The 20,255-nt window shown below is 55.1% G+C and overlaps 2 protein-coding genes across 7 annotated transcripts in view; both read right to left on the bottom strand.

Moving 5' to 3' along the window:
• Positions 1–6,553, bottom strand: part of LOC104630291 (flotillin-2) — a 29,085-nt gene extending 22,532 nt beyond the window's left edge. For 2 of the 5 annotated variants that reach the window (XM_075771901.1, XM_075771904.1), the window contains exon 1: positions 91–217. In XM_075771901.1, the coding sequence (XP_075628016.1) occupies positions 91–139 (49 nt within the window). In that variant the 5' untranslated portion in view covers positions 140–217. Of the gene's footprint in view, positions 1–90; positions 218–4,181; positions 4,522–5,071; positions 5,384–5,477; positions 5,602–6,150; positions 6,270–6,372 lie in introns of those variants that run through there. The other 3 variants (XM_075771902.1, XM_075771903.1, XM_075771900.1) reach the window with 3 other exon arrangements.
• A 639-nt stretch (positions 6,554–7,192) lies between these two features.
• The window catches only part of PHF12 (PHD finger protein 12), a 32,738-nt gene continuing 19,675 nt past the window's right edge, over positions 7,193–20,255 (bottom strand). For both annotated transcript variants that reach the window (XM_075771915.1, XM_075771916.1), the window contains 9 exons: positions 19,847–20,011; positions 19,038–19,199; positions 17,133–17,949; positions 15,063–15,185; positions 13,570–13,713; positions 11,470–11,568; positions 10,825–10,907; positions 8,988–9,126; positions 7,193–8,351 (listed from right to left, as the gene is read on the bottom strand). In XM_075771915.1, coding sequence (XP_075628030.1) covers positions 8,017–8,351; positions 8,988–9,126; positions 10,825–10,907; positions 11,470–11,568; positions 13,570–13,713; positions 15,063–15,185; positions 17,133–17,949; positions 19,038–19,199; positions 19,847–20,011 — 2,067 coding nt within the window. In that variant the 3' untranslated portion in view covers positions 7,193–8,016. The remainder of the gene's footprint in view (positions 8,352–8,987; positions 9,127–10,824; positions 10,908–11,469; positions 11,569–13,569; positions 13,714–15,062; positions 15,186–17,132; positions 17,950–19,037; positions 19,200–19,846; positions 20,012–20,255) is intronic.

Here is a 20,255-nt window from a genome sequence, read left to right as displayed (position 1 = left end):
CCCAATTCCCACCGAGGCCCCTCCTAGCAGACCCCAGTACAGAGACACCCGCCCCCCAATTCCCACAGGCCCCTCTTCCCCCCGCCCTACCTGACACCACCAGCGCCTCGTTGGGCCCCACCGTGTGGCAGTTGCCCATGGTGCCCGCGGCGCCGCCCGCCACACGCCCGCCGCTGCCCCGCCGCCCGCTCCCACAACCCCCTGCGCCGCCCCGCCCCGCCCCCCCCGCGCGCCGCACGTCGCGGACGTGACCCGCGGGCGCAGCCATGTTGGGAAGGTCGGTGCTCCCCTCCCTGCCGCCCTCCATCCGCGCCACTCCCTGGGGGCGGGGCTGAGCGTCCCTCGCCGCCGCCATGTTGGGTGCCGCGTGTCTGCGCGCGCGGTAACATGGGGCACGCGCGTGCGCTGTGGCGGGGTGTGCTTGGGCGTGCAAGGGGAGGTGGGCGTGCAAGGGGAGGTGGGTGTGCAAGGGGAGGTGGGCGTGCAAGGGGAGGTGGGTGTGCAAGGGGAGGTGGGTGTGCAAGGGGAGGTGGGCGTGCAAGAAGAGGTGGGTGTGCAAGGGGAGGCGGGCGTGCAAGAAGAGGTGGGCGTGCAAGGGAAGGTGGGCGTGCAAGGGGAGGTGGGTGTGCAAGGGGAGGTGGGTGTGCAAGGAGAGGTGGGCGTGCAAGGAGAGGTGGGCGTGCAAGGGGAGGTGGGCGTGTAAGAAGAGGTGGGCGTGCAAGGGGAGGTGGGCGTGCAAGGGGAGGTGGGTGTGCAAGAAGAGGTGGGTGTGCAAGGGGAGGCGGGCGTGCAAGAAGAGGTGGGCGTGCAAGGGGAGGTGGGCGTGCAAGGGGAGGTGGGCGTGCAAGGGGAGGTGGTGTGCAAGAAGAGGTGGGCGTGCAAGGGGAGGTGGGCGTGCAAGAAGAGGTGGGCGTGCAAGAGGTGGTGGGCGTGCAAGGGGAGGTGGGCGTGCAAGAAGAGGCGGGCGTGCAAGGGGAGGTGGGCGTGCAAGGGGAGGTGGTGTGCAAGAAGAGGTGGGCGTGCAAGGGGAGGTGGGCGTGCAAGAAGAGGTGGGCGTGCAAGGGGAGGTGGGCGTGCAAGGGGAGGTGGGTGTGCAAGAAGAAGTGGTGTGCAAGGAGAGGTGGGCGTGCAAGGGGAGGTGGGTGTGCAAGGGGAGGTGGGTGTGCAAGGGGAGGTGGGCGTGCAAGGGGAGGTGGGCGTGCAAGGGGAGGTGGTGTGCAAGAGGTGGTGGGCGTGCAAGGGGAGGTGGGCGTGCAAGAAGAGGTGGGCGTGCAAGAGGTGGTGGGCGTGCAAGGGGAGGTGGGCGTGCAAGAAGAGGCGGGCGTGCAAGGGGAGGTGGGCGTGCAAGGGGAGGTGGTGTGCAAGAAGAGGTGGGCGTGCAAGGGGAGGTGGGCGTGCAAGAAGAGGTGGGCGTGCAAGGGGAGGTGGGCGTGCAAGGGGAGGTGGGTGTGCAAGAAGAAGTGGTGTGCAAGGAGAGGTGGGCGTGCAAGGGGAGGTGGGCGTGCAAGGAGAGGTGGGCGTGCAAGGGGAGGTGGGTGTGCAAGGGGAGGTGGTGTGCAAGGGGAGGTGGGCGTGCAAGGGGAGGTGGGCGTGCAAGGGGAGGTGGTGTGCAAGGGGAGGTGGGCGTGCAAGGGGAGGTGGGTGTGCAAGAAGAGGTGGTGTGCAAGAAGAGGTGGGCGTGCAAGGGGAGGTGGGCGTGAAAGAAGAGGTGGGCGTGCAAGGGGAGGTGGGCGTGCAAGGGGAGGTGGGCGTGCAAGAGGAGGTGGGCGTGCAAGGGGAGGTGGGCGTGCAAGAAGAGGTGGGCGTGCAAGGAGAGGTGGGCGTGCAAGGGGAGGTGGGCGTGCAAGAAGAGGTGGGCGTGCAAGGGGAGGTGGGCGTGCAAGGGGAGGTGGGTGTGCAAGAAGAAGTGGTGTGCAAGGAGAGGTGGGCGTGCAAGGGGAGGTGGGTGTGCAAGGGGAGGTGGGTGTGCAAGGGGAGGTGGGCGTGCAAGGGGAGGTGGGCGTGCAAGGGGAGGTGGTGTGCAAGAGGTGGTGGGCGTGCAAGGGGAGGTGGGCGTGCAAGAAGAGGTGGGCGTGCAAGAGGTGGTGGGCGTGCAAGGGGAGGTGGGCGTGCAAGAAGAGGCGGGCGTGCAAGGGGAGGTGGGCGTGCAAGGGGAGGTGGTGTGCAAGAAGAGGTGGGCGTGCAAGGGGAGGTGGGCGTGCAAGAAGAGGTGGGCGTGCAAGGGGAGGTGGGCGTGCAAGGGGAGGTGGGTGTGCAAGAAGAAGTGGTGTGCAAGGAGAGGTGGGCGTGCAAGGGGAGGTGGGCGTGCAAGGAGAGGTGGGCGTGCAAGGGGAGGTGGGTGTGCAAGGGGAGGTGGTGTGCAAGGGGAGGTGGGCGTGCAAGGGGAGGTGGGCGTGCAAGGGGAGGTGGTGTGCAAGGGGAGGTGGGCGTGCAAGGGGAGGTGGGTGTGCAAGAAGAGGTGGTGTGCAAGAAGAGGTGGGCGTGCAAGGGGAGGTGGGCGTGAAAGAAGAGGTGGGCGTGCAAGGGGAGGTGGGCGTGCAAGGGGAGGTGGGCGTGCAAGAGGAGGTGGGCGTGCAAGGGGAGGTGGGCGTGCAAGAAGAGGTGGGCGTGCAAGGAGAGGTGGGCGTGCAAGGGGAGGTGGGTGTGCAAGGGGAGGTGGTGTGCAAGGGGAGGTGGGCGTGCAAGGGGAGGTGGGCGTGCAAGGGGAGGTGGTGTGCAAGGGGAGGTGGGCGTGCAAGGGGAGGTGGGTGTGCAAGAAGAGGTGGTGTGCAAGAAGAGGTGGGCGTGCAAGGGGAGGTGGGCGTGAAAGAAGAGGTGGGCGTGCAAGGGGAGGTGGGCGTGCAAGGGGAGGTGGGCGTGCAAGAGGAGGTGGGCGTGCAAGGGGAGGTGGGCGTGCAAGAAGAGGTGGGCGTGCAAGGAGAGGTGGGCGTGCAAGGGGAGGTGGGCGTGCAAGAAGAGGTGGGCGTGCAAGGGGAGGTGGGCGTGCAAGGGGAGGTGGGTGTGCAAGAAGAAGTGGTGTGCAAGGAGAGGTGGGCGTGCAAGGGGAGGTGGGTGTGCAAGGGGAGGTGGGTGTGCAAGGGGAGGTGGGCGTGCAAGGGGAGGTGGGCGTGCAAGGGGAGGTGGTGTGCAAGAGGTGGTGGGCGTGCAAGGGGAGGTGGGCGTGCAAGAAGAGGTGGGCGTGCAAGAGGTGGTGGGCGTGCAAGGGGAGGTGGGCGTGCAAGAAGAGGCGGGCGTGCAAGGGGAGGTGGGCGTGCAAGGGGAGGTGGTGTGCAAGAAGAGGTGGGCGTGCAAGGGGAGGTGGGCGTGCAAGAAGAGGTGGGCGTGCAAGGGGAGGTGGGCGTGCAAGGGGAGGTGGGTGTGCAAGAAGAAGTGGTGTGCAAGGAGAGGTGGGCGTGCAAGGGGAGGTGGGCGTGCAAGGAGAGGTGGGCGTGCAAGGGGAGGTGGGTGTGCAAGGGGAGGTGGTGTGCAAGGGGAGGTGGGCGTGCAAGGGGAGGTGGGCGTGCAAGGGGAGGTGGTGTGCAAGGGGAGGTGGGCGTGCAAGGGGAGGTGGGTGTGCAAGAAGAGGTGGTGTGCAAGAAGAGGTGGGCGTGCAAGGGGAGGTGGGCGTGAAAGAAGAGGTGGGCGTGCAAGGGGAGGTGGGCGTGCAAGGGGAGGTGGGCGTGCAAGAGGAGGTGGGCGTGCAAGGGGAGGTGGGCGTGCAAGAAGAGGTGGGCGTGCAAGGAGAGGTGGGCGTGCAAGGGGAGGTGGGCGTGCAAGGCAGAGCGCGTGCACTGTAGCATCAGCACGGCGGGGGCTGTGTGCACGCAGCGTGGGTGCGCAGGTGCAAGGCGGGGCGTGGGCACTGCAGCGTGCGTGGCGCGTGCAAGGCAGGGCGTGTTGCGCCGCAGAGCGTGCGTGTCTTTGCAAAACGGGGCAGCAGCTTTGCTGCAAGTACAAGGCGGGGCGCGCTGCGTTGCCGCGCGTGCGTACGCGTGCAAGGGACGGTGCAGCGCGCCGTAGCGCACCCCCGCACGCCCGTTGCACGGGGCCCAGGGGCGCAGGAGCAGGAAGCCAAATCTGCCGCGCAAACGCGACCGCCGCCTCCCAAAAATCCCGCTGCCCCTGCTCAGAGCCGTGCCGGGCTCTGCCTCCTCCGACGGCTCCGGTCTGCACCGACCGAGGGCAGCGCCGGCGCGGGAGCGGACGGGCGGCTTCCTCCCTCTCACCGCCGGCGCTTTTATTGTACGACGGCAGCGGGGGCTGGCGAGAGGCTCCCCCCGGCCCCCGCCAGCCCCACCAGCCTCTCGCTGGCCTCCCAGAGCGCCAGGGCCAGCCGGTCGTCACGGGCCGGCGGCCACGGTTCCTGCAGGCGACAGTCGGCGAAGTAGCGGCCGCTGAAGCGCTCGAGGCCGTCGTGCGTGGCGCAGTGCACGGAGGTCCGGGCGCCCTCGGCCGCGTCGCTGAAGAAGAGCCAGACCAGCGGCAGGAAGAGCGGCTTCAGCCAGAGCGGCGCGTGGCGGAACAGCTCCGTGTTGACGAACCCTGCGGCGAGGGGAAGCGGCCGCGTCGCGTCGCGGCTCCCGGCGGGGACGGGCCCGCGCGGGAGCCGGTTGCTCTGCCGCAAGAAATGGAAGCGGCCGCGCCAGGGCGGCCTCTGCGCGGGGCTGGTGGCCCGCGCCCCGGCTGGCCTCGCAACGTGGCCGGTGGCGCGTGGCTTAATGGCGCGCGGCGCTCCGTGCAAGAAGCGTGCTTTGTGCAAGGGTGCAACCGCGCAAAGGGGCGCGCTGTGCAAAAAAAGCGCGTCGTGCGAAGGTCGCGCCGGGCAAACAAGGGATGCTCTGTGCAAAGGGCGACGCCACGCGAAGGACGCTCTGTGCGCGGGGATGCTCCGTGTGCAGGAATTCTCTGCGCAAAGGCTGCACCACGCGAAAAGCGCGCCGTGCAACAGCAACCCTGCGCGCAGAGCCGCCCCGTGCGAAGCACGCCCTGCGCAAAGGGCCGTCCCGTGCCAAGAACACCCCACGCCAACGCTGACGGTGAGCCCGCCCCATCCAACTGTCCCCAGCTCTGGGCTGCAGAACCGGGTCCCTACCTGGGTGCACGGCGTAGCACGTCACCTCGGTGCCCTGCAGGCGCGTGGCCAGCTCCCGGGCGTGCAGCACGTTGGCCAGTTTGCTGTCGCAGTAGTCCTGGAAGGTCGAGAGCGGCCCGGGGGGCGGGCGGCCCAGCGTGTCGAGACGCAGGCGGCCGGCGCAGTGGGCGCGGGAGGCGACGATGACGACGCGGCTGGGCGCGCAGCTCTGCAGCCGCTCCAGCAGCAGCTGGGTGAGCAGGAAATGGCCCAGGTGGTTCACCTGGAAGGGGAGGCTGTAGCCGTCCTCCGTCGTGCCCCCGGCGCTCACCCCTGCAAAGGAGGCAACGGCAGCCCGTGGTGGGTGCCCTGGGAGTGTGTGTGTGTGGGGGGGACGGGACGACGACCGGGGGGTCCCGGTGCTCACCCGCGTTGTTGATGAGGAGGTGCAGGTGGGGCTCCTGGCGCAGGAAGGCGCTGGCGAAGGCTCGCACCGAGCGCAGGCTGGCCAGGTCCAAGTGCATGAACAACACCTCCGCGTTCCCCGTCTCCTGCGGGCGCAGCACAGCTCGGGGCAGGGCCGGCCTGGGGGCACCCTGCCCGGGATGGGGGCACCCTGCCCCGGCGGGGGGGGGGGCTGGATCCGGCCCAGGGTGAGGGGGGGGCTGCAGAGCACCCTGGGGCTGCGCTGTGTAGGGGTGGGGGGTGCCCCGTGCCCGGGCTGGGGGGGGGCCTGTGCAGCCCCCCCCCCCCCCCCCGTGGTGCAGGGTGGCCATGGCCAGGGGTGCCCTGGGGTGCTTGGGGATGTCCCACGGGGGAGTCCTGGGGGTACCCCTGGGGTGCCCGGGGCTGCGCCACGGGGGGGGGGGGGGGGGGGGTGTGTGTCTCCCGGAGGTGCTCGGGGGGTTCCCCGGGGATGCCCGTGTGATGCCCGGGGCCGTCCCAGTCCCGTGGGGGTGTCTTGGGGTACCCCTGGGGGTCCCCTGAGGGTGGTCACGTGGGTGCCCCGGGGGTACCCGTGCCACGTCCAGCCATCTCCCACGGGTGTTCCCGGGGTCCCACGGGGATGTCCCGGGGGGTGCCGGTACCGCGGCGCTCACCGTGCGGATGCGGCGGGCGGCGGCCTCCCCCCGCGGGATGCTACGGGCCGCCAGGACGACCCGGGCCCCGCACCGGGCCAGCTCCAGCGCCGTGGCCGCCCCGATGCCGCCGCTTCCCCCTGCGGAGCGGAGCGGAGCAAGAGCGCACAGCGGTGAGCGCGGGGCCGGGCCGTTCCCGGGGGCCGTACCGGGGCCCGTACCGGGGCCGTGCCCGGCGCTCACCGGTGACGATGGCGGTGCGGCCGCGCAGCGTGGGGCGGGCGCGGAGCGGCGGGACGCGGCGGAGCCCGTGGCGGAGCAGCGTGTAGATGGCCAGGAGCAGCCCGGCGCCCAGCAGCACCCACCCCATCCCGCCGCCGTTACCGGCTCCGCCGCAGTCTCCGTGTCCCGCCCCGCCCCGGCCCCCGCCTCCCCCGGGGCGGGAGGAAGGACGGGGCCGAGGGGCCGAGCCGCTCCTTTCGCAACCGAACCGTGCGTGGGGTCATGGGCACGGAGCGCAGCGCCGGGGGGGGAGGGGGGGGGGGGAAGCGGCTCGCCGAGGCCTCGGTGTGCGGGCACCGTGGGTTCTTGGCCACGGGTGGGAGCAGAGGGAGGACGGACCGGGAGAGGACGAGGCGTGGGGCCAGCGCGGCCTCCCCCGCTGCCCCGGGAGCTGCTGCGGAGAGGGCGAGGGGTGCCCTAGACCCACACCCCATCTCTCTTCCCCAGAGAGGCAGCAGATGCTCCACCCCTGGAAACATTCAAGGTCAGATTGAACCTGAAAAGATGCCCCCACTCATAGCAGGGGGCTCAGACTAGATGACCTTCAGCGGTCCCTTCCAACCCAAACCAGCCCCTATCTTCTGTCCTTCCTCCCTCCTGGACCACCAGCATCCTCCCGCATCCCCGCCCAGGACCACCAGCATCCTCCCGCATCCCCGCCCAGGACCACCAGCATCCTCCCGCATCCCCGCACAGCCCCCTCCCTTTACTGCAAGGTCAGACACTCTGGGGAAAGCTCCGGGTTTTGGTGACAAGAGTTAAGACAGACAGTCAGAAAACAGAATGTGAAGTATTTTTTTTTATATACAGAATACAGGAAAGTTTCTGTAAAGTCTAAAACGTTACAATTACTATGTACAGTGGAACTAGCTGTTCTGCTGCGGGGAGGTGGCATATAAACAAAAGAGACAGACAGGTTACGACAAACGATCTGCTACAATAGACAATTTGAGGAACGTCATACCACATGTAGCACTGTACACAGCTTTAAAACATTGAAAAATGCCATCACTGATGTATTTACACAGAATCCAACACTTTTCCTTATTTGAAATAAAAATAGGATGGACACCAGGAAAAGAACTCATTTCTCACTGCCCATAATACACAGTAGCTACTTGTAGTGCAACCATAGCAGGGAGGGATGGGAAAAATAACTGTGGGAAGAAGAGCGCTTCTTTACATTAAATAAAACAATGATATTGTATAGATTTGCTGTATGAAAACTGTATTTCTCTTTTAATATAAAACTATTGTCACTGGCACAAAATAGAACAAGTTTCTGATTATTTTACAACTGCATGGGAACTATCTGTCAGGGAGAGTCCTCGAGTCAGACAGCGGTCGCCCCTCGCTCTGACACGTCCTGCTCTCACTGCAGTTTTCCTTTTAAAATGAAATGTATAGTACAAATATATGTGCAAATGCCCCTAAAACTTGAGCAAAAAAGAAAAATTAAAAAAAGTTAAACGTTCTTCATTTCATGCAAACGGCGTGTGAACAGTCTCTGGGCCGACATAGAAAATCCCACTTCGGTTTGTACATTTTTGCATTGCAAGAGTCTGAGGGCGTTTTCCTTACTCCAAAGCTCTCTTCCTAAAATTCCTAGGGAACGGAGTTGGACCGCAGCACGGGCACCTGGTGGGGTTTCAGAGAAAGCTTCTCCTCCAAGTCCATGTCTTGTACTAAGGCAGCGTCCCCCTTGGGCTGTTTGGTCGCAAATTCGGTAATGCTGAAAACAAACTGCAGGCAGCCCAGCTTGATGTAACTGCCGTGGTGGAGCAGGGCTGTCCCCTCCCAGCCAGCCCCGCTGCCCCCTATCAAGCTGGAGCTGCTGGCTTTGCAGTTACAGGGTTTCCGATGCTGCCCTTGCGCCTGTGAATTCATCACAGCGGCTTCTTCGTGCGGCTCCTCTTCCTGTTTTCTGCTTTTATGTCGTTCTGGAAAAGAAAAGAAACCATGTTAAGATTCAGGCAGGTCAGCATCAGCTTGTTTTCATCAACAGAGGCTTACCCCCCGCCTCAGGGGTAAGATCCTCCAGCCACGAGGCATTTCAGTCGTCTGCAGTGAACGGCTGGTAAAAGGGAACCGGGAATCTCCCCACGGCCCCAGAGAGGTAGAGGCATTCACATATCTATTTTGGCAGCCAAAAAAAAAAAAGAGGAAGCTGATCAAGTGGAGAGCAGGAGTAAGCCATGCGGGGATGGGATGGATGCCTGGAGCACAGCCCATATCGCTTACTCACAGCCTGGGAGGGGAGGACTTGCAATGAGGAAACCCCTCAGTCCAGCTCCGATGTCAGGCAGGGACCCGGAGCTCGGTTAACTCCGGCACTGGAGGCAGGAGCGGGGTGAACAGCGGAGCAATCGGCGGGCTGAGGCGCTCCCCAGGCCCACAGAGGAACGTCTTGTGTAACCCAGGCTGAGGCCCCTGGAGAGACTCCCCTTTCTGCAAGAGGTGCACCAACCGCTGCAGAACAAGGGGCACCAAGGAGGAATCGATTCGCACCCAGCTCCTGTCCCCCTCTAACAGCTCCCTGCGGTATTACGTGGGGCCGGCGCCGTCTCGACACTCACTTATCACACTCTGCACTTTGGCAACAATACTGCTGGGAGGAGTGGGCGTCATCTTCTCCGAGAAGTCACACGAATACAGAACGTTGTCCACGGTCGTCCCATGCTCACTGTAGTTCAACAGCTCGTAATGTTTCGTATTCTGAAAATTAAAAAAAAAGGGGGGGGGAAGGGGAGGGAATCGAGACATCAAGTGAGAAAGGCTTGTGCCCATATACCCCTTCGGAGCACCGAAACACAACCCCTCTCTCTCTGCTGCTGATGGTGAAATGAGAGCAGTTAAATATCCTCCAGCTTCACAGACCACCAACCCGAACCTCGTGCGTGGCTCACGCTCCCAGAACAGCCGGCTTTCCAGCAAGAGCCGCTTCCTGGCGGGGAAGGAGAGCCAAAGCAGCTTTGAAGAGAAGTGGGTTTTACCTACTGCACTTGAACCAGATCTTTTGGAAACAGGGATTTGAGTCGGTTCTCACAAAGTGAGCACACCATTTTAACAGGCACACTAGACACAAACTTAGCCCAAGACCCGTGGCTAGCAGGAAAGAGCGAGCTCTGGACAGCAGACACAAGATGGCAAGAGGGATGCCAGTGTGCTGAGCAGCCGCAGGATAGAGACAGTGGGATTTAAAGGCCTTTTGCAGATGCTGAGATGCCAGGAGACGTTACTGTGACACACAGCATGACACAAGCAGCCTCACGCTCAACGGAGCTTTGCAGAGGACGTTGACAGAGTGGAGAGATTTCAGGTTAGCTCACAGGAATCAACTGAGGGCTGAAGACCTTGTCCCCTAGAGCTTTAATCAAGTCACAAAAACTCCCCGTGCACAGGGGAGCAAGTTTTCAAGTAACCTGCAGACTGCAGAGATCAAGGCCAAGCATGAGCGGCCAGAAGCAGGAACAGCAGAGCTGAGGAGGGGGAAGTTCTCCTTCTAGAGCGACCACAGCCACAGGAGGCCTGCTGGAGCATGGAAGAAGTTCAGTGCCTAGAGCCTGATTTAGGATTGACCACCACGAGGAGATGCTTCAACAAAGATTTTGGGTCTGCAATCCATTACCGAGTGTGTTCTGTAGCTTGTAGTGCACTGAGGAACGGCTAGAGCTGGCTGTGGGTTAATCCTTGATCCTGCCCAGTAGCTGGTTGAGAAATGGTGATATAAAAGACTTTAATCTTGCTTCAAAGAGTGTTTCCATGCTAAGAGACATCTCCAGCAGCGCTTTTATTGGCAGACCCACCAGTCTATTTACTTCAAGAGCAAACTAATCTCTGGATTGTAGTTAAGGAGCAACTGTAGGCCTCTGTTTATGCTGAGAGCTTAACTGAAATTTTAGTTAAATAATTTACACAGAGTACTGCAGATGGCATGAATGCTTTGCACCGACTGCCATCACACCTGACAGCAAGAGACTCGGAGCAGTTCCGTTTTGTTCCAGTGGAGGTTCAATGTCAACATGTAAAGTTTTGCTTTCATTAACAACGCAGCTGGATCAAAGTATCGAACCGTTTCTATGACTTCTTCTTTCCCTAGACACCGGCAGTGACAGTGCTTACTCGTGGTCAGTCTTTGTCCACAAGCACTTAGCTCAGAGAAATCACACTGGCAGAGCTCTGTGCTTCAGAGAAGGGTTTGACAGAAAATGCTGACGCAGCCTTCGCTGGCGTGAAACCATTCACAGCCCTGGCTCTTACTTTGTAGTCCACAAAGGAGCACCACACAAAGACAACCTGCTGCCTGCATCTCCCAGCTCCCACTGCCATGCATGCCAAATAATAAAAATTAAAAAAAAAAAAACCCACCCCAACAACCAAAACCCCTCCCAAAACCACCACTCAGGCACTCACCTCATCATAGAATATGCAGGCATGTTTGCCAGACACATAGTTACAGTGACCGTAGCTTGTAAGGCACACATCCATATCAGCTCCTGTCAATGGGGAGGACAAAACAGGCTCAGTTCATTTCAGAAAAAAAAAAAAAAACTGTCAGGCAGCAGAGAACAACAGACAGAATTAAACTTCAATTAGCAAAACAACAGGGGAGCAACCGCCTTTGTCCGAGCTCCCAGGACTGCATGAATAATGCTGCGATAAGCCACCGAACAGAACAAAGTTTCAGTGGGGGAAGGGAAGGCTAGCAGCTCCATGAAGGTTGAAGAGCATTTCACAGTTATTGGGTCTACCCAGAGCACCAGAAGAATCTAAGCAGAAAGAAATGAAACCTGCAAGCAAACCGTAACTCTTCTCCCCATCAGTGAGGCGTTAAATCTCCAGGACAGCCACTCTGCTCATTTTGATACCAGCCAAGGTGCAACCCCACAAAGATTCAAGCGGATGGGGAATTTCCACGTTTCTTGGTAGCAAAGAATCCCAGTACAAGCGGCCAGAATGGGTCTGTTTTCTTCGACACCCACTTGGCAAACACTTTGGGAGGGTCACGGAGAACCACCCTGATTCTGAAAGGTCAGGGCAGGAAAAAAAGCAACTCACCTGTCCCAATGTAGAGGGTTCGATAGCACATATTGACTGCACCCCCTAAGCCCATCAGAGGATAGAACACCGCCCGGGCTTGCACTTCCTTTCTTTGCGCTGCAAGATAAGAAGAAATTACTTGAACAATGTTATCAGCTTCGAAAGCTGCTTGACCCCAGCGTCCCCCACACTAGACTCTCCAGAAAGCACAGATCCTGAGGAGGATGCAGTCAGCTTTGGTCTAAACTCCAATTCCCAACCCTCCAGGAATGTTTCCGCATTAAACATTTTTTTTTTTGCCAGTCAACAGAGAAAATTGCTCTTTCCAGTAACCCACACAAGCCACGCAACTGGGGGAACGTTAATACCGAGCGTGCACAATGGAGCCACACTGAGGAAAACACGAGCCTCCTACCACTAGCTTCTTTCTTAATCTCCTCCACTCTGGGTAATCAAAGAGCTGAGTCTTGCTGTAAATGTGCCACTTAAAAAAAAATGGTGCTGGTGAACATCACCAATTTAACAGCTGTGATTTTACTTCTAGTGAAGCTGCAGGAAAAACACACCAGGGCTTGTCCAGGGAGGGACTAAGCCAGCTCCCAGGACAGGGTGATTTACCAAGCAGACTCCTTTACCCTCAGGTTGGTCCCTACGGAACGCTCGACAATAGCTGGAACAGCTCCCTGGCAGTCAAGTTCAAATCACACATTCTCACATGGCCACATGAACTGGACAGAAAAATCATCTCCTGTGGAACAGATATCAAACTCTGGACCACACAGGCCTAGCCGGGATTTCAGCAGCTGTCTTTTGGGGACAAGCCCCTTATAAACAGAGTTTAGGTCCCTCCCGATACTACATCTGCATGAGAGCTTTACACCAAGAGAGTGAAATCAAAGAACAGACCGTGAGGATTACGAGAGACTCTCTGCAGAGTCACCTACGTCAAGAACATCAGCCACACCGAGTGGCACTACTGGACGTGCTGAACCGCACGCGTTCCCACCTCTGCCCAGCACGAGTCCTTTCAGCTCTCTGGCTCACTAAAGGTTTTGGATCTAATACTTCATCAGCAATGCTAAACAGTCAGCTGAATGCATCATTCCTGCCCCAAAAGGGTGACGGGTTAAGACAGCATCAATCTGCCTTCTGAAAGGCAGACTGCTGAAGAATTTCCAGAACTTGTCTGTTACGAGCAGCACAGAAAAGCAGCTTGTATCGCAGCCTGGTGCTGTGTCCTACAGCAGCACTCAAAAGAAGATTGACAAGGCATTTAGAGAATGCTGTGATGCCACAGCAGCAAGCAAGCAGGCAAGCACAGAGTTTCAGAAGAAGGTTACTGACAGCTAGCAGACTTCCAAAGATCTTATCTCAGCTATTTACCCCCCAGGCCTAGCAGATGGGGAGCAGACAACTGCTCCCACAACAAGGCTGTCCACTTAGTGCTTGAAAGCAGATTAAATTGACTGGCTGCACGCAGAGGAACACGAAGGCGTGTTCCCCCTGCAGCTTTAGGTGTTAGCGTGCCGATACCAGTGATCATAAACAAAGCCAATGCTGAACTCAGGAATCTGGAGATTTCCAACAGAAGCACAAGTTGTTTTCCATTATTTGCATCAGTTGCATTTAGTGTTTCAGCTCAACGGTGACATTGTCCTGAACGGGCAACGACAACATCACACATGTATTCTGTGCCCCAGTTCCTCCTGTTCATGCACTTGTCTCACAAGCAACTTCTCCAGAAAGAGAGAGCAGGAATTCAGGTATTTCTCTTGCCCATCTCAAAGGTGAGGGGAAAAAATAAAAGCAGCTGAACCGTCCCATCTCTTGTTAATTCTAAAATGGATAAAACACAACTTCACTAAAGATTTCCAGCAGAAAAATCAGAAGTTACTGAAGGTGTTTTCATTGCCGTAATTTGAAAATAATTAAGTAAAGGGACCTGAAGGAGTTTTCTGGCCAGTGGATATCCAGAGCAGGGGGATGAGAGGAAAGAAATGTGAAAGGCAGCATCAGACAGATACCAGAAGAAGAGGGAGATCTCCTTCAACAAATAGGCAAGGGAGTGCCAAAAAGCTATGGCTCAACATAAACAGACTATGTTAGGGCTGCTCTTACCTTCAATGTGGTTTCCCACAGGAGATTGCTGATGGGAACTGACATTGCTCGCTAGAGACTGAGCTTTGGAAGGAAAGAGCTGATGTATTCTCTGCAAGGCCAGAAACTTGATCAGCTGCTCATCCAGCATATTTATCTCAATCTCTGTTAATAAACAAAAAGCAATTAGTAAGTTATTCATGGAAAGGGTGCAATCTGAGCTGCAGTGGATTTAACTGTCCCACTTTCAAACTGTGTCATTGCTTCAACGGCAAAGACTTGACAAATTCTGCAGTATCAAGAATCTTACATACAGGTGATACGTGATACTTCATATCATCTCTCGTAAGCAGCGTGTGAGGAGAGTACCAGCAATGGCCGGAGAGCTACAATTCAGGCAGCAAGCAGAAGTTTAGGGGAATAAGGACTTTTAAGTCGAAAATTGGCTGTTTTGGCTCAGAATTGACAGGTGGACATCGCGCCCCTTTGGGGGGCAGGTTGGGTCCTTCTCAGGAATCTCCATTACCCAGTTAGAAAGTCTAACCTTACATTACAGAGGAAAGCTGTAACCACCTTTGAAGCTGCTACAGGCTCATTCTTGAGTCATGTGCTTTTGTAACAGGGTCAATTAAACCAAACAGGGCAATTCAGACAATATTATTAACAAGCTTTAAAGCAGATCTGTTACCAACAGCTTTGAAGTATTTATATTTGTAAAGCCCTACAGAGGTCTGCTTTCTGGCAGCAAGCAGGCTGGCTAACCTCTTCTTCCAAGAGCTTTCTCCACATCAACGACAGTTAAAATGGGAAGCAGAAGAAGCAGAGCTACAACAGCCTTTCCAGATAGCAGAGAGGCAGTCTGGGCAGGCTGAGCTGTCTGGGTCCACCCAAGAAAAGAGGGTCACACTGGCAACACCAGAAAGGCCATTCTTCAGATGTTGAAGAAGTCTCTGGCAACAGCCTTGCTACGCTACTGCTGATTGCTGTTCAGCAATCTCCTCCTCCTGAAGTCACTCCACTCAGGTTTGGCGTTTCTTGCCAAGTGCAACAAAAGGAAAATAAAAAATGGGCCAGTCTCAGAGAGGACTGACAGAAGTAGAAATAAATCAGAAAGTTAACACCACCACTCAGGTGACTGCTCAACTACAAGATCTGTTGTTGCTGGACTTTATGCCCATCGGGAACAGCTCTGGATTGCAGCTACCACCACAACACAGCAGGGCTGCAGGTTTCTGCATGTGAATTCCACCTGGAAAGCAGCCTGTGCAATAGCTTTGTGATCCTGATTGTTCCCCAGAAATGCTTCGGGCAGAAACACTTCATTGGCCTTGCTGCCTTGGCAACACTAGAGTAGGGAAGCATGTGACATATTTAAGGTAATGTATACCCAGGCCCGCCCTCACCTCACTGCAACCCTTCTTTACCTCTGCAACTTTTCCTCAAGCAGGGACTGAATACGCTGGGGAAGCAAACAGATAGGGCTAATAGAGACTGATAATGAACTAAATACTCACCGCCGTCCATAAACGCTTTCAGGGAACTGGTGAGGTCCAACATAGCTGCAGAGTTTGAAGTGAGTGATGAGGGTAGAGTTAAAGCGCTTCCTATGGATAAGGTGCTGGGACTGACCTTACCATCTACAGAGAAAGATGGTGCAGAGAAGATATGTCACTGTGACGTTCGCGAGACATGCACCCAGCCCTCAGCCTGCACTTTGCTTCCAAGCTGCTCAGAATGACTAATTTTGCTCATAGTCATGCTTTGGAAAAGCCCTGAACTAGAGGCCGTTCGCTTTCTTCTGCTCACAGAAGGACTAGTCTGTGTGTGTGCGCCTCCAACACAGAGCCAACTGCCGGCCTCTGCCTCTCACCTCTGGTTGTTGGAGGAATCCCGGACCTATACGTTTAAGCTCCTACTCCCTGTCTGAAGCAGCAGCAATGACAGACTAAGTGATGTCCTACAGAGACTGGAAAGATGAGCACCAAGTCCCCAGGAGCTTGAAGAGCTTACTAAATCTACAGACGTTTGCCAAGTAGCTTGTCTAGGTCTGAACATGCATAAAAAGTACAATCACCCCATTTTTATTTCTGCACAATTATCAACTCTGGGGTGTACTTCATTGTCCAGTAAGAATGTGACAGTCATAAGCAGATTTTATTATTTCCAAAATAAAATCCTACTGCTCTGGCAGTGACCACACAGCTGAAAGAGGCAATGGCAAACACCAGGAAACAAAATCCCTTTAATGCATTGTTGATACCAGATCTTGAGTTGTTTTGCTTAGAACTACCATAAGCCTGAAATTTATGGCAAAAAAAAAAAAAAAGGGTCATGAATGATTTGTATTTTTGTAGTCAGCAACAAATTTGCACACCATGATTTAAGATTTGTTATAAATATATATGCATCGTGTTAGATGGAAAATCTAAATATTTACATCTTTCCCAAGAGACACTGTACCAAAATGATGTTTTAATCTGCATTTTGTAGAACACAAGCTTTGCACCAAAAGCAATTATTTAACATCTTAAGTAACTGCAAAATTATGTAGGGTTTGCAGTGCTCTTCAAACCACAAGCAAGAAGTTTTCTATAGTATGGTCTCATTTCCTCTACCAAAACTTCTCCCAGCCTTGCATTTCTAAGCAGGGCATGGTCACACTAGCAGCCTCAGAGTAACCAAGTTTGTTCAGCAATAAGCAAGGAGGCCGAGTACTCTGGGGACTAAACACGAAGTGAAGTTCAGAAGTTACTCATTAAGGAATTTTAAGAAGAATAATAAAAAGATATTGCCCCTGTTGTTTGCAATCGCCAGATCGGAGCCACTCCACACAAGCCTGCCCCTGAGCAGCTAGGAACTGCAAGAGAAGCGACCGAGAGCCCTACCGCACGCTTTTCAGCGACTGCTTCAACCCCAACCTGCACCAAGGGCTTAACAGTTTGAGTGTTGAGCTGGTGCGGGGAAAGGGAAGAAGGAGAATGCTTTAAGTGAAAGGTTATTCTAGTAAAAATTGAGTTATGGGCAGTAACTGACTTTCAGCTATCAACATCTTTGATTTGATGGTTTTATACTGAAGAATGGGTACATGCACTTTAACACTTCCCAGATCCACACTTCTCCAAGGCCGTGCTAGGGACCACAACCATACCCACAACAGTTAGTGTGTACAGAGACCACAGGATCAGAGATGCCAGACAGCTGCTCCTCTGAGAAGGACGACCTTGCAATCAAACTAGTGCTTTAAACCAAATTGGTAGTTTTAAAACAGCCAGTTGTTGGAACAGGGAGACAGCAGCCAACTGATTTAAAACCACTGTTGCCTTCCAGAATTAAATTGATCTATTATCCCGCTTCTCAGGACAGCGTTCCTCTCTCAGGTATACGCAGTCAGCAAAAACACATCCTGTGGCTCCCACGAAGGGACCTAAGACAGAGGAGACTTGAGAAACTTCTCCCAGCTCTCCACAGAAAACCCACTTCCCAGTTAAATGAGGGCATACTGCTAGAGCCTCAAGGTTCAGAATAACATTTAGTCCGAACACTTTTTGAGCCCCGGGGGCCGAGATCAGCTGTTCGGCACATACCTGAAGGTGGTGCTGGTGAACAGAATCTGTTTGTGGACCCAACAGCAGAGATCCCATCTCCTGCAGCCTGCGGAGGGGTGAGAGCTCTCGTGGCAGTCAGAGGGGAGCCCATAGATCGCAGGTCTGCCGTCAGCGGCGGTCCTATCTGTGTCTGCACATTCTTTCTTTGCAAAGTGCTGGTGGTCTCCAGGCTGGCACAGGAGCTCGATATGGACGTAGGCATACTTGTGACCGGCACAGAACCCCTTTGTGCACAAGAAACGGGTCCTGCTACGTTCTCCGTTTTGACAGTGGTGCCAACGGTGTGATTCAGAAGTCCACAAGTCGCTGGGGGTGTGAGGGGCCGAGGCCACGTTTGCCGATGAGACAAAACAGGTACTGTGTTACCAGATCCGATTAGCCTCTGGGAGTCAGTCAACTGTGATGAAGATTCGGACGAAACGCCACAGAAATGAGGACCGTTTACTTTAATGTCAGAGGCTGTCGGCCCATTCGAAGTCCCGCAAGAAGACACCTTCTTGGATTTATCTATACAAGAGCTGCAGTTGACATCTTCCTGTGACAAAGTCTGCTGGGATTGCGAGGAGCTCAAGGAATTCTGGGTGGTAATCCCTGAGGTGCAGGATGACATGGAATAGAGGGGAGGTGTGGGTGCCTTGTCAGCTGCCTGGTAAGGGTTGGTGAGTGAGCCGTCTGCCACAATAACAGGCTTAATATCAGCCTTCTCTGTTTGTTCAGAGTCCCAAAGCGAAGTCATCTGCTTAGCAGATAAATGTTTCAATATGCTGCACTGGAGCGCAACAACACTACAGAGCCACTGGGAGGAAGAAAAAAGTGCAGGTTAGCTCCACGGGCAGACAGTGCTCCAAACCTCAACAGTTTCTCCAGCGTTCACCCAGCTCGAAGAAATTCAGCTGCCTCACTGTGCTGCTGACAGCTCTGATGCAGCCTGGAACTACAGCATTTGCTCTGATGCTCATCTAGAATCAGGAGAAAACTTTGTCCAGAAGTACAAAAGGGCAACCAAAATTAAGTAGTGTTTATCTCCGTGCTGGGGACCGTACACAGAGGAGCTGAGATGAAAGGAGGAAGAAGGCAGCAGACGCACTTCCTCACCCCAAACTCTTCCCCCTCTTCACCTGTTAAGTGTTGCAACTCCTCAGCTAGTTACAAACACATCTGTCACTAACATGGGCTTCTATCCAAACATAATCCTCCAACTTACTCTGTTGGAGGAAAGAAATGCTGATCTACGTCACGCTATAGGGAGCCACTTGCCAAAGCTGGGGTGGAGAGCACCTTTCCTCTTACACAAGGTAGAGGAAGACCAAAAGATTTATTCCAAGTTTTAAGCTCCGTGGTGAACGTGCACCTGCCAGATCGAAGAACCCCGCCTGAGCTAACAGGACTTGACTGTGCCACGGATTGCAAAGCAACACGCCTCTGCGTTGTGGAATCTGGCAAGAAGTTTCATACAAGACTTAAACACTCATTTGACCTTGATTTAAAGTCCAATTCTATCAGCAATAAAAAGCAGCCCAGAAATGTGATGTTAACATACAAATAAATGTGTCAGAGAGCAGCCTTACATAATCAAAGTGGAAAGTATTTCCCTTCAGCCAGGAAATAAAAATGACATCTAGACAGAAAACCCTCGACTCCACTCTTAAGGCCAGAAGACTATTTCACCACTTCCCTGAAGTGTCAAATGAGGAGTTTTACATTTCACCTGGAAAGCCAAAATGAAGTTTTAATGGGCAAGGGTGTCGGAGACAAGCTATCACCTTTAGACGTGATTTTGAGACTGGTTTCCTAGACAACTGCTCTGATCATGACTGAAATGGAAGAGGATCTTTGTACCAAAGCATCTACAGACATAGAGTCCAAGCATTTGACTTCATTTACCTCCTGTTGTTCTGTCTGGCTGGCTAAGTGCTCAGTGTTCAAAAGGTGCTTCTGCAAGGGTTCCTCAGGGATCCCGTTACAGATCAGCTCGCCATCTCTAATTGCTGCAGGCGCAAGTAACGGGGGTGGAAGCCGGTACTGGGACTTTATAGCATCAGGAACCTACATCGTAGAGAAAGAAGATCACACATGAGAACAATTACTCAAGAATGACTAGTTAAACAACGTGCCTAACCAGCACTACGCTTCGTGTTTGCTGCTTTCTGACCCAAAGGAACCCTGCAGACAATACATTACAAGTTTCAAGAACTGAGTACTTTAAATTGATGCAGCCATGCTGAAATTAATAGGTTTTATTCCCTTAGGTCAGGCATGACTTCAGCACAATGTGGTGGCTACAGCATAAAACAAGTCAGGCAAAAAAGGCCAAGTAGGAAGGGAAACCTGTATGGCATTTTTCAGGCATTCTGGCAGCAAATACTCTCTGGGGTTTAACACAGAACATGCAGCAGCCCCAATTCTGACTGTAGGGCAACCTTCAGGAGGTTTTGTGTTGTACTTTCTATGCTTGTGCTAGATTTAAAGGCTTATTTGTAATAGCTGAGCCTTACAGTTGGCGGAAAAAGAGCTTCTTAAGTCCTACATGGAAAGTAACTGCCAACTCCCAGACCTGTCACCAACACATTCATTCAGACCCCACCCTCTTCCTCCTGCCCCAAGCAGCTATCCCCACGGGGCGTGCTCGTTTCCCTTCCAAACTAGAATACATACACGGGGATTTTCACCCACATCTACTTGTTTACACATACCTTCAAACCTTTTCTCTTTACTGATTGAAGAACTCTGCGATTCGGAGGATGTTTCTTATGGATTCGGTTTAAGAAATCCACTTTGACAACATGCTGAGATATGGTGTCCTGGAACCGGTCAAATACTCGGCACCGATTACTCAAGGTCAAGTTCTTCTGGTTCAGCTGGGTGATCAGATAATGCCACAGGAGTTAGGGATCTGCGGGTCACTCTAATGTACCCTAAGACTTTCATAACGCGTCGTAGCACTGGCAGTACAGCATCAGCTCAGCTTTAGACTACTTGTTTCCTGCAGCGCTAACCACTTCTGTTAAAGGGCACATTGCTGGAGATGAATACAAAAGCATTTAGAGGCCTACTAAGCAGCATCAATGCTCTCAGAAGCAGTTTGTCTGGGCACAAGCCCTT

The sequence above is a fragment of the Balearica regulorum genome, chromosome 19 (genome assembly GCF_011004875.1).
Source record: "Balearica regulorum gibbericeps isolate bBalReg1 chromosome 19, bBalReg1.pri, whole genome shotgun sequence".
NCBI lineage: Eukaryota > Metazoa > Chordata > Aves > Gruiformes > Gruidae > Balearica > Balearica regulorum.
The sequence above is the reverse complement of the archived record's forward strand: the minus strand, read 5'-3'. Positions and strand labels throughout refer to the sequence as shown.